The following is a 13,653-nucleotide window of genomic DNA, read 5'->3' on the forward strand; positions in this document are numbered from 1 at the left end:
GGCAGGGATTCACATTCCTTTACAGCTTTGGGTAGGGCGTTCCACATTGTTGTGGCATAATTGCGAAACGTGTTTAGTCCCTTGTTTGAGCCGAATCTGGGTTTAACATGATTTGTTGAGCTTCCTCTGGTGTAGTGGTTGTGGTATTCACTGACCTTTGGGAAGTATTTTGACATGTACATGGGCACCCCGGTCGTATAGTGTATCTTGTAGACCAGGCCCATTGCAAGTTGCTGTACTCTGTCGTCTACTCTAAGCCATCCTAGGTTGGCAAAGTGGGCAGGGGTGAGGTGGGTTCTGGGGTTCAGGTCAAGTAGTAGTCTGACCAGTTTGTTTTGTGATGTTTGTAATTTTGTTTTAAGCGCCTTTGAGGTGCTTTGGTACCATGAGGTGCACGCATAGTCATAGTACCCTTGAATGAGTGCTCCTGCCAGAGTCCTCAGGGTATTCTTGTTTACCAGAGAGGAGATCCGGTACAAGAATCTAGTTCGTTGGTTGACTTTTTTTATTACATTGGATGCCATTTTGTCACAGGAAAGATTTGCCTCTAGGATGGAACCCAGGTAGGTAATTTCGTCTTTCCTTGTGACAATATTGTCACCCACTGTAACTGAGAAGCCGTCGGTCTTGCTGAGTTTGTTATTTGAACCGAAGAGAATGGACTCTGTTTTGCCCATGTGTAATGATAGTTTGTTATCAGCGAGCCATATGCAGATTTTGCCTAGTTCCGTGCTGAGGGTTTTTTCAACCTGCAATTTGTTCTTGTCAGAGACCAGCAGGGCTGAGTCGTCCGCAAACAGGAACAAGTTGCAGTCACAGGCTGACGACATGTCATTTGCATAAATTAGGAAGAGTAGCGGTCCTAGTATGCTTCCTTGTGGAACACCACAGCTCACTGTGAGGGGGGGGGGATAGAGTATGGAGTGTTTCAAGTAGAAAAGGGAGAAAAGTGTTAATTCGTATGAATTAAAAACCTACATGGACCTGTGGAACATCAATATGAAGTGATTACGTTAATTAATCTCATCTACTTGCCTGCACCTCAGGGTGTGAGGCCAAAGCAAGAACATTGCGCAGTACTCGAGTCTTAACACTGAGAGGCAGCAACACGTCTAGCGTCTAGCGTCTAGCCTGCCGAAAGTGGAGGAGGAAGAAGACGTCCCAGGATGACGTACTTCCGGAATCGCCACAAACAGGAAGAAGACAGCCAGCTGTCAAATAATAGCAAAGTAGAGCCTAACGTTATGTTAGTTTAGGTATCCTGCTTTAACACTGTAATGAAAATTATCTTGTGTTTTACAATGGTGTGTCCGGAGTAGTGAGCGTCGCAAACGATACCCAAGGAGTATCTATTCATCGACGTTCCTCTGGGCTCTGGTCCGAGTGCTGAATCAAGGTACGTTAGCTTAGCAACAGATGAGTAGCTAGCCACAGGTAGCCTAGAGCTAGAGTGAGCTATAGGCTAGCAAGCATGCATGCTGGTCAACTAGGTAGCTAGCAACTGAACACAGACACAGATACATTCATACCCCTAACGTAGAGTATACCTCGTATTCCCTCTTATTCAACATACTCTTTTCAGGAAGTGTTTCCCATTACTTATCTTTATGATGTTATGATGAATTGAAAATGGGGGACCCTGATGTAAACAAGACGAAAGTCTTTCTCTGGTCTGCAACCCCTTAACAATTGTGTGTATTGAGCTGTACTGTACTGTACCCATTCTGCAATCTGTTAATAACGTTTTCAATTAATCAATCAATCAATCAAACTTAATTAGCTCAGCTAAGCAAGCCAGTCAGTGTTGTCAACAAAAACAACATGAACAACAGGTCGCCAGAAAGAAAACCACATATGTATTATTTATTACTGTACTTAGCTCTCCCCATCATGCATTAACATCTGTCAGATAGATTAGATATGATTCAGTCTATTGGCATTGGCACAAGTACAGAGTACAACGGAATTAAGTTGGCATCTAACCCAGAGTGCTAAGAAGCAGTAATATATATATTGCAATATACACAGTATAACATGTGAATGGTATGGAGAATATATGACAGTTATTGAGTAAATATGCTAAGCTAATGTATCTACAGTGTTATTATATACAGTGGTACGACTCGAGTATGAATACACACTATGGTAATACACCAGTTTAGCCAGTGATTGAACTAAAATCAGTAGGTATGCATATATAGATACATTTATATACGGTCCGTATGCACAGTGTTTTTATACATTGTTATTATACAGTGTTATATGAATAGACTATAGATTGTATATAGTGGTATAATGAAGGTAGTTATGAGTACAGTGTAAGACAGTTGTATGCAGTAGATAAGTATGGGAGTATTGACAGCAGAAGTCAAGAGTTAATACGACATGGATTGAGTATAGACAGCAGAAGTCAGAGTTAATACAACATGGGTTGAGTATAGACAGCAGAAGTCAGAGTATACGACATGGGTTGAGTATAGACAGCCGAAGTCAGAGTTAATACGGCCGAAGTCAGAGTTAATACGGCATGGGTTGAGTATACAGTAGACAGCAGAAGTCAGAGTTAATACGGCATGGGTTGAGTATAGGCAAAACAGTTTGGAATTTATGGTATGGATTGCATATAGGCAGTTCAGAGTCTGGAGTAGGTTATGCTTGCTGTGTTAGTTAGTCTGTGTTACCGGTTTTAGTTGGTGTTCAGGCATCCACTGCCCCCACCACCGGTGTATGCTGTTTAAAAAACTTAAAATAAAACCCACTTAGTTCATTTTCGCACATCAGTGCCCACATTCATCAAATAAAATTTTTTTATTTGTAAATACTAAGCGTGCTATCAATACTTAGTCAGACAACATTATAAAGTGTGAATGAAATTGTCTTTACCGGTCTACGTGGACAGAGTAGCTTTCACTTTTAACTTCACCTGAAGGCGAGAAAGGAGGCTCTAGAGACGACGGGACAGGTTACACAACGATGGCAGAGGATGTGGTCATCCTTCTGATTTAAACCCAGCAGCAGCAAACGTTCGACTGGAGAGGAGCTCAGAGGACCAGTCCAGACCAGCAACAGTATGTTAGCCTGATGCACTAAACAAGGCTGCAGCTACATCGATCCGTCGATGAATGGATATAAAATTGACCGAAGATATCTGTCTGGTGGTTCATTTTGAAATTGGAACCTAACGTCAACTCTGTCTGTCTGACAAATGGATACTGCCGGTGTTTGTCACAAGTTTATTAATCATGTGAAATTCCACATCACCGCAACAACCCTATTCTGGTGTGGGTAGAGTGGTGGCGGGGGAAGCGCGGCGCGGCGCGCGAGAGACTGACTGCCACCATGGTGCAGAGTTCAGCGAGATGCCAGCTGAGTGGAAGGAGCTGTTCCTGAGCCTGCTGGTCCTGGAACTGAGATTCACGTAGCACCTCCCAGAGGGAAGGAGGGCAAACACATTCCCCATAATGCAGAGCATTTTAATGGATTATGTTAAATTGCGGTTGTAGTTACATTTTCAAAGTTTAATTGTAGTTGAAAGTCTCAATAGTATCTGCTATTAATTCTTAATGGTGAAATCAGTACTATTTTCACAGTATCGTGGAAATAGAATTACCACTATATATCAGCAGCGTTGGGAAGAGTTGTTGTTCTATATACCAATTGCCAAATATATAGCTTTGCCAGGTGCTGAGATTTCTGGATTTGTAATCGGCGCTTTAGATTAAAGTATGTTCTTATTGAAGGTAATTTGTATGTGGTTAACAGTCTCTCCCGCCTCGACTACTGCAACGCACCGCTTGCTGCCCTCCCGGCCACTGCCACTAAGCCTCTTCAACTCATTCAGAACGCAGCGGCCCGCCTGATCTCAAACCTACCGAAGTCGGCCCATGTCACCCCACTTCTTAGGGACCTGCACTGGCTCCCCGTTGCTGCACGGATCCGCTTCAAGGCCCTCGACCTGGCATACCGTGCGGCAAAGGGAACCGCTCCCGCCTACCTCCGGTGAATGGTCTCTAACTACACACCCTCAAGACCCCTACGCTCTGCATCTTCTGGCCGCCTCAGACCTACTCCTATCCGAGCTCCGGGAGGGTCATCAAAGAGAAGTCGCCTATTCTCAGTCCTTGCCCCACGATGGTGGAATGAACTACCCACCCCAGTTAGGACAGCCGAAACCCGTCCAATCTTTCGCCGTCGACTAAAGACGCACTTCTTCAACCATTACCTGAAATAAAAAAAAATCGAACCCTAACTAACCTTACTGTCATACACTTGTCCTAATAAACTAACCTACACTGTAGCACGCAACACTTTGATGAACATTGTTACTCAGCTGATAGAGTTGTACCCATCCTGATGACTTGTCGTACAGAACTTGTAAGTCGCTTTGGATAAAAGCGTCAGCTAAATGACTAAATGTAAATGTAAGTCTACATGGTCCTCATTCCAATTCAATTACATTCTTATTGAACATAATTGGTATGTGGGTGAGTCTACACAAAGTCCTCAGACATTCCAAGCTATTGAAAACATACCTCTATTACTAAGACATAACAGAATTTATGTCATCTCCCTCACAGAACATCCTCTTGTGTTACTGCCCATTGCACCTACCAAAGATTAGTACCCATTTGCGGCTACAGCTGTCCGTCAATAGGCGTGTCTGATCTTCCAGTGGTTGCTGCAGGGGCGAATGACTAATACGCTCCCAGGGATGGGTACCGAATTCGGTACTTTAATACCGAAACACGTCAGTACTACAGAGTATCGATTCACGTGAGATACCATTATAATAAAAAAAAAAATAAAAAATTTTGTTTTGCACTTAAAAAAAAGTTTAACCTTTTTTTCTTCATGTCAACATTCACACGCACAATATACGTATCAGGGCCGACGTTCCACTCTACTGGTTAAAGTTGCTTACTCATGAGTAGTATGTTCGTTGATAAAGAAAAATAAGGTCCACAGCCGCTCCAGTGTAAAACAAAGATATCCAAATGGTTTATTTCTCTTCCACAGCGAAGTCTTTCTTTACAGAAGTGATCCTAAAGCTATTTTCCTAAATATTCACGTCACTAGTCACTACTACAAGGTAAGAAAACTGTATTTTCCCAGTCTCCCAAATCACAGCCGACTCGACACATGAAAATTCCTCCTCACCTGAAAGCCGTAAATCAACTTGCCGGCTCTTTCCACAGCAAACCGGTAGGCAAGGCACCTTGGTTGAGAAATGCAGGCTTCAATGAGCTCTTCTTCTTCTTCTTCTTCTTATTTGATTTTCCGGCAGTGTAGACACTGTAGATCGTGGCGTATTACTGCCCTCCGCAATTCTTTTGATGGGCTCTTCTTCTTCTTCTTCTTTTCCCGCAGTCTACTGGATCCCGTCATCCCCTACATTGTCCATTGGAGTGCAGCTAATGCTGCTACTTCCTGTCTGAGCCCCCCTCCGCGGGACCCTCCTTGCCCCCTGCAATCTTATTCTGGGCTGCTTGGTCCCTCTCAGCCCCCACACCCAATTCCCTAACCACCTCCTCCCATTTCAGACCTTCCATTCCCAAATGTTGAACCGCTATCCTAACAATCATCTTCACCCTCTCTGTTTTACCCTTAGCCTCTGCCAGACCAGTAACTACCCCTGCCACGAAGGCCATAATACCTAATTTCTCCTCCCTTACCCTCTCTCTATCCTCCTGCTCTACCCTCTCTGCCAAATGCCCTTCTCCAACCCCCTGCACCCTTTCTTGGCTGCCCTGTCCTACCCTGCTAACCGCCTCAGTATATAGATACACGAATGCTCTAGAATGTTCCATTATGACATCATACTGTGACATCACGAATGTTCTAGAATGTTCTATTATGACAAATAATATGGTTCAATGACTTTATCCAATATGACTAAATCCAATCAATATTCCTAATGCCGTTTCAATGTAAGGTTATAAAAATAAACATATAAACATTCATATAATACAATAACCTAAATATATAGCTTTGGCTCCTCTACAATACGCTTACCTAGGATTTGACTGATTCAACAACAAAGCAGTCGGGGCAATGGCAAGCCAAAAACGGTCGAAAGTGTTGTTATTTGAAGTTTGGATTTTCTTTTCACGACTGAGGTAGGTAGATTACATTTTTAGAGACTAAAGTACTGAAAAATTGTACCGTTGGGTACCGGTATCCATTCACAGGTACCGGTACCGTATCGGTTCAAATGTGTACGGTACCCATCCCTATACGGTGCCCACCATAGTGCTCGCCGTTGCTGTTATAGATAGGCATTAGGCTATCAAAGTTCCTTTTTAGGAGTGCACCGATACTGTTATAGGATATCTAGCATTCCATGCTAGAACAGGGTATCAGAGAATTCGGTATCGGAGAATTCACCAGATACTAATAGAGAGAAGAAGTATTTTTTAGAGAGTCTTTATTTGTAGCACACATTGCTACTTTGTAATTCAGCGAACACACATAAGCTAGATGGGTGACACACAGGAACACACACACATGCATTTCTTTTTCTTTTGGTTCACGATGAAATTTCCTCTGCGCTTGACCCATCCCGTCGTCTTTACCCCCCAAGGGCAACCAGGAGCAGACATCCATGCTCCTGTCCGTCTTTGTCAGGGACGCAACATGTTTTTCCATTGGGTTTATCTCTTTTTCTGGAGGGGAAACCCTTGCGAGCACAGGGAGAACATGCAAACTCCACACAAAAAGGCCCAGGAGATACCCCACCTGGGTACCTGGCAACCCGGAAGCCTGGTCCCCAAGTGGGAATCGAACCCAGGACCTTCTTGTTGTGAGGCGACAGTGTTAACCACTACAGGAGGTAGAGCAGTCGTCTGGTAATCGGAAGGTTCCCGGTTCGATTCCCGCTCCTCCCGCGTAGCGTGTCGAAGTGTCCTTGAGCAAGACACTTAACCCCTAATTGCTCCCGATGAGCAGGTTAGTACCTTGCAGGGTCTCTTTCGCCATCGGTGTGTGAGTGTGTGAGTGAATGGGTGAATGTGAGGAACAATTTGTAAAGCACTTTGGGTAAAACTTTACCATTTATTGTTGCATCCCTTCTCCTATTGGTTCCCTGTGAGCTGGAATGAGCAACACGTTGACCCACACTGCGCTCACAATGAAGCCTTTTCATCGGTCCGTTATTACTGCCCCGATGCCTCTATCTGATCTCCTATTGGTTCTCTCCAGGCATAACGACTGACACGGCCCTCTCGATGTCGAGACGTTTAGCTACTCCAAACGATTTCAGTTGGTTCCTCCTGTAGATGCGAATGACCGACGTAGCGTCTCTCCCACCGCGGCGCAGAGGAGACGTGACATCAGAGAGAGAGAGGAGGGGAGAGAGAGAGGAGGGGAGAGAAAGATGAGGGGAGAGAGAGAGATGGGGGAAAGAAAGAGATGAAGAGAGAGAGGAGGAGAGAGAGAGGAGGAGAGAAAGATGAGGGGAGAGAGAGAGATAGGGGAAAGAGATGAAGAGAGAGAGGAGGAGAGAGAGAGATAGGGAGAGAGAGAGAGAGAGAGAGAGAGAGGGCAGGGGCGAGAGGAGGGGCGAGAGGGGGGGGGGGGGGGGAGGAGATAAAGATAGAGAAAGCCAGAGCAGGGATGCAAGCCACATGTTCCCCTGTGGATGACGGGCCACCTCAAACATGAAGTCCAGCTCCCTGACCCCCCCCCCCCCCCCCCCTCCCTTCCTGTGTTCTCTCTGTAGGGGTGAATGACAGACGTGGTGCCTTCCACTGCCCTCAGTGAAGTCCAGCTCCGGCTCCTCTGCCACGATGACATAGAGAACGTCAAGCTGCTCTGTGGCGACTGGTTCCCCATCGAGTAAGAATCCGTCTTTCACTTGTGCCGTTTGAGTGTTCCGCTTTTACCGTCACTAAAAAATGGAAATGGAGAAAATGTTTAAAACATTGTTTTTGTGATTTATGAAGGTAATTTCATCACTGCCCCTCTACTGCCTTCGGTGAGAGTGAGTGGCGTTAACCACCCTCTCACTCGACACAGCAATTTTGCATTCGATTTCATGATAATGTGAAAGTGAAGTAAATTATTCTAAATTTGAGTTCATACTTCATAGTGAGTTTTACTTCCAGCTAGCTGGATGATTTATGTAGCCGTATATACAGCACACACCACACACCACACACCACACACCACACACACACACACAGAGACTTGTTTTACTTATACTTATGAGGACATTGTGTTGACTTACTCATTCCCTAGCCCCTTACCTTGAACCTAACTCTAATTCTAACTTTAACCTTAACCTAACCCGATAATATGTTTTTTTTGGTGTGATGACTGGCCACACAACCTAAAATGTCCTCACATTAAAGCTAGCTGGATGGTTTATGTAGCTGTATATACAGTACACACACACAGACTTGTTTTACTATACTTATGAGGACATTGTGTTGACTTACTCATTCACTAGCCCCTTACCTTGAACCTAACTCAAATTCTAACCTTAACCTTAACCTAACCCGATAATACGTTTTTTTGGTGTGAGGAGTGGCCACACAACCTAAAATGTCCACACAACCTAAAATGTCCTTGCATTATAGATTTGTCAAGAGTTGGTTCTCACAAGCATAGTTAAACACACACACACACACTTCTCTGACCCGTCTCTCTCGCAGGTACCCAGAGTCATGGTATCTGGACATCACCTCCAACAAGAAGTTCTTCTCCCTGGCCGCCACCTTCAAAGGAGGCATCGTGGGAATGATTGTAGCCGAGATCAAAGGCCGGACCAAAGTACACAAAGAGGTACGTCATTCAGGCTGAGAAAGATACATAGAAACTCTGTTAACATGTAGCCAGTAGGGCTGGGTATCATTTGAATACCTATACCTGGGATTCGATACAGATACCAAACGATACCCTTTCTGTTTATTTTATGTGCAGAGCATGTAAATGGACTGCATTTACATAGCACTTTTATCCAAAGCGCTTTACAATTTATGCCTCACATTCACCTGATCGCTCACACATTCACACACTGACAGCGGAGGCGACCATGCAAGGTGCTGCTCATCGGACAGTTAGGGGGTTATGGGTTTTTGCTCAAGGACACTTCCACACGCGGCCCGGGAGGAGTGGGAATCGAACCAGGTGTATATTATAGCTATGGAGACATACTATGGCTCATTTGAAAGGCAATATTTATACTCCAACAGGGAACAAACTGTTTATTTCTACATATATCTGTTCCTGCGCAATCCCAGGCTAAAGAGCCATTTCCCAAAAATCCCTGCTAATTTTCTAGGAAGAGAGATATCACATATTTTGTGAAGCATGCGCAGTTCGTGTTGTTGCTCGTAGAGCTGCCGCGGTATTGATTATTTCCTTACCGCACAAATTTGCAAAATATTTCCTACCGCCGCGGTTTTTACCGCACGCACACAAAATTTAAAAAAAAAGTTTGAATGCATTTTTTTTTTTTAGTAGTAGTCTACTCTTTATAGCATATAGCCTGCCTCTAGTCTAAATGTCTATCTTTAGAGGATGACTTTGCAGCATGAATATTGTTTGGGATTCGGCAAGCACGCATTGGTTATTGAAAGTGAAACACGGATGCGCAGTTCACTCGGTGTCGCGAGCAGGGGTGGTAGCGGCGCGCCCGCCGGTTACCCCCCCGACCCTTTCTTCTTCTTATTATTATAACGTTACTACTTATGATTACAAAGGCATTCAATTTGTGGCATTAACGTTAGTATAGTTACACGTTCGTATTTACCGGACCATAGCAAGGCAAGCGTTACTCAATTAATATCTAAGTTCCTTTCTTTGCTCAGAGCGTGCCGAGTTGTACCCATTCTGCGGTCTGTTAATAACGTTTTCAATCAGACAAGTGTATAGAACGAAGGGCTTTTATTATAACATTTCGTTGCAGTAAAATCATTATGCCTCGTTCCCTGAGGAGCGACGGCGTCGGTAATCCACTCCGGTCTCCGGTGGGAGCTAACGTACTATTAGCCGTGTTGTGACTGAGCTCTGATCAATGGCTCATGGCTGAGATTCAGGAAGTAAAAGCACTGCAAGATGCTTCAGCATGTGACGCGTATCTCTTCTGACCAATCAGTGGTCTGCAGTGTTTCATGTGACTTTTCTGGTACCCAATAGGGTCGCTTGGAATCTCGACAGAGATGTAGGGTATATCTGCAGAGCCGCAAGACCAACGAGAGCGTAATAATAATAATAATAATATAATAAAAAACAGCGGTGATGCCGGTATTCAGCCCAACGCTGCGGTGGGCATGATGTAACAGCGATACCGCGGTAATACCGATACCGCGGCAGCTCTAGTTGCTCGACACTAATACATTTCCAGGTCAAAGGACCAATGCCTCATGTTGATACATAGATTGTTCTATTCACAAAACCATGATGGGTATTCTTACCTGCTTCTCGACTTGACATCCATTCCGGCTCATCTGGGTCTGACTCGGTAATCTCGCTGTCTGTGTCGTTATCGCTGAACATTTCAGTGAAATATTCTGGCTCTGGAGTGCTCTTGCGACTACTGCGGTGAACAGATAACGTTACATCCTTGGCCGGTTCGACTTTACTATTTTTATGATTTACCATAAATGCTGAGTCCAACGTAGTCTGGTGAAAACGCACTTTATGGATGGATCGTCACCTTGTTTTCCTCTTCATAATAATCTCCAATCGTTCGCTCCACACGATCACCATTGCCGAGTCAGTTTGCTGCCCAGAGACAGAGTGCAAACCCCCTGTGAGGAAATGCCCACATAAGGATAAAAACTTTGAAAATGTTATCAGCCCTCACTTTGAAAAGTCTGTTTTTGATTTAGGGGTTGTGATTACAATTAGGGTTACTTTACGACAGTTGTGTTTGTCAGAATCGGAATCAGAAACGTCTTTATTGCAAAGTAAGCTTGCACATACAAGGAATTTGTCTTGGTAATTTGGTGCGTCAACATTAACAGACAATATCAACACTTACAAAGCAAGTAAGAGACTAAGACTAAAGTAGAATAGAAATGTAGTGGAATAGAATACATAACAGAGCTGTGCAATTGTGCCGTATTTTGCAAAAGACATGAACAGTGTCATGTTCAGATGCTCACAGTTTTGAGTATATATGCAAATATAATAGTCCAGGAAGGGGTGTGTCTGTTGTTTTGTGTCGTGTTTGCGTTGTGTGTCTTGTTGTCTTGTGTGTGTCTGCATGTGTGTTTAGATGTCTGTGTCTGAGTGTTTTTCCAGTGCAGTTTATCCCTGCTCACTCAACTGACACTTAGAAAAGTCTAAAATAGAACACGCTGACATCCAAATTCTGTTTTTAGTCCATTGCTAATTAGACGGAACCAGATAACCTTGACTGAGGTAGGCTTCATCGTGAGAGAGAGAGGGAGGGGGGGTGGAGAGAGGAGGAGTGGCAGGAGAGAGAGGGATGAGAGTGGAGATGTGAAGAGACAGGAGAGAGGGGTGAGAGTGGAGAGGCGAAGAGAGGGATGAGAGTAGAGAGGTGAAGAGAGGGATGAGGGTGAAGAGACAGGAGAGGGATGAGAGTAGAGAGGCGAAGAGACAGGAGAGAGGGATGAGAGATGGAGAGAGAGATGAGAGTGAAGAGGTGAAGAGACAGGAGAGAGGGATGAGAGTGAAGAGACAGGAGAGAGGGATGAGAGTGGAGAGATGAAGAGACAGGAGAGAGGGATGAGAGTGAAGATGTGAAGAGACAGGAGAGAGGGATGAGAGTGGAGAGATGAAGAGACAGGACAGAGGGGTGAGAGTGGAGAGGTGAAGAGAGAGGGATGAGAGTGGAGAGGTGAAGAGACAGGAGAGGGATGAGAGTGGAGAGGTGAAGAGACAGGAGAGAGGGATGAGAGATGGAGAGAGAGATGAGAGTGAAGAGGTGAAGAGATAGGAGAGACGGATGAGAGTGAAGAGGTGAAGAGACAGGAGAGAGGGATGAGAGTGGAGAGATGGAGAGACAGGAGAGAGGGATGAGAGTGGAGAGGTGAAGAGAGAGGGATGAGAGTGGAGAGGTGAAGAGAGAGGGATGAGAGGAGAGGTGAAGAGACAGGAGAGGGATTAGAGTGAAGAGACAGGAGAGAGGGATGAGAGATGGAGAGAGAGATGAGAGTGAAGAGGTGAAGAGACAGGAGAGAGGGATGAGAGTGGAGAGGTGAAGAGACAGGAGAGGGGGATGAGAGTGGAAAGGTGAAGAGAGAGGGATGAGAGATGGAGAGAGGGATGAGAGATGAGACAGGAGAGAGGGATGAGAGTGGAGAGGTGAAGAGAGAGGGATGAGAGTGGAGAGGTGAAGAGACAGGAGAGGGATGAGAGTGGAGAGGTGAAGAGAGAGGGATGAGAGTGGAGAGGTGAAGAGACAGGAGAGAGGGCTGAGAGTGAAGAGGTGAAGGGACAGGAGAGAGGGATAGACATGAAGAGATAGAAGGAGAGGAATAAATAAGAGACTTATAATTCTCCTAGACGGTACTGAGAGATGCAACACGTTGACCTCTAACCTCCAGTCATGATGTTGATATAGGGCTGGGCGATATGGCCAAACATTTCATCACAATATATCACGAAAAAAATGTCATATAGTTTGATATCGATAATTATTGATATTTTTATTAGTATTAAAAATATATATATATATTTTTAAATGATTATTATTATATATATTTTTTTCTGTTTCTGATTTCTCTGATTTTCTCCCCGTCCCAATTAGTTGTTGTGCCAATTTCCCCCCCCTCCCCTACCTGGCTGCTGTATGCATGTTCTCCTACGAGTCGGTACAATGGCGTCCCGAGTCGATTGCACGCTTCCTCCGAGACGTGCGCCGACAGCCAGTGACGTCTTTTCACTTGGCAGCGAGGACTCTCATTGGTGAAGTGTGACGCGTGGGAGGGCACGCTATCTCCACCAAGTCCTGCCCCGCTTAGCAAGCGCCGAGACCTAACCTGTAGGCGTCGCTGTCCACAACGCCAGATTCCCACCCGCCAGCTTTCCCATCCCCTAATACAGCCAATTGTATTAGTGTGAACGGCCAGCCAAGCTGGTGGCAACGCCGAGAGCTGGGCTCGAACCCAGCATCTCCTGCATTGGTGACGAGCACAATCTCCGCTACGCCACCTGACCGCCCCTTTAAATTATTATTTAAACAACAAATGTATGTTTATTTTGCAGCAATTCTTTGTCGTTGCCGCCATCTTTAGTGTTACAGCCCCTCACACTGCATCTGGTTTGAAAGCGAAAGTACCAAAAAAAGTGTCTGTGGCTTCAGGGGAGTTGAACAGTTCTGGCTCTACTAGTTTCTTTTCTATCTTTTGGCGCTTTTTTGGTGGACAAACCACTGCACACATGCACCATAAATTGCGACTAGCTCTGCTAGCACACATAGCCTACTGTGTACAGACGGGTTCAAACTGCATTTTAAAGAAAGCAAACAAAATAAATGGACAAGAGAAAAATAAATCAATTTGGTCAGTATTGTCATTTGGACAAGCAAAGCCATTACTTTAAGTTGCTGGCAAGAACGACAAGTCTGTCCACTGTCTCTGGTTTTAAAGCTGCCCTGTTGCAGGTCACAATAGGGAGGTGTAGTCTGACGTCACTGGTTGTTCCACCCGTATAGGGATTTATCATTGGGAAAATGGATTA

At 44.9% G+C, this 13,653-nt stretch overlaps 1 protein-coding gene across 3 annotated transcripts in view; it reads left to right on the forward strand.

The window, feature by feature from the left end:
- Window positions 1-1,199: 1,199 nt before the first annotated feature.
- The window catches only part of naa60 (N-alpha-acetyltransferase 60, NatF catalytic subunit), a 28,391-nt gene continuing 15,937 nt past the window's right edge, over window positions 1,200-13,653 (forward strand). For all 3 annotated transcript variants that reach the window (XR_014620511.1, XM_084329794.1, XM_084329795.1), the window contains exons 1-3: window positions 1,200-1,396; window positions 7,718-7,833; window positions 8,652-8,781. Coding sequence is in view for 2 of the 3 variants with exons in the window: in XM_084329794.1 (XP_084185920.1) it covers window positions 7,724-7,833; window positions 8,652-8,781 (240 nt within the window). In the remaining variant the exon portion in view is untranslated. The remainder of the gene's footprint in view (window positions 1,397-7,717; window positions 7,834-8,651; window positions 8,782-13,653) is intronic.

This window comes from Notolepis coatsorum (genome assembly GCF_963971535.1).
Source record: "Notolepis coatsorum genome assembly, chromosome: 14".
Lineage (NCBI taxonomy): Eukaryota > Metazoa > Chordata > Actinopteri > Aulopiformes > Paralepididae > Notolepis > Notolepis coatsorum.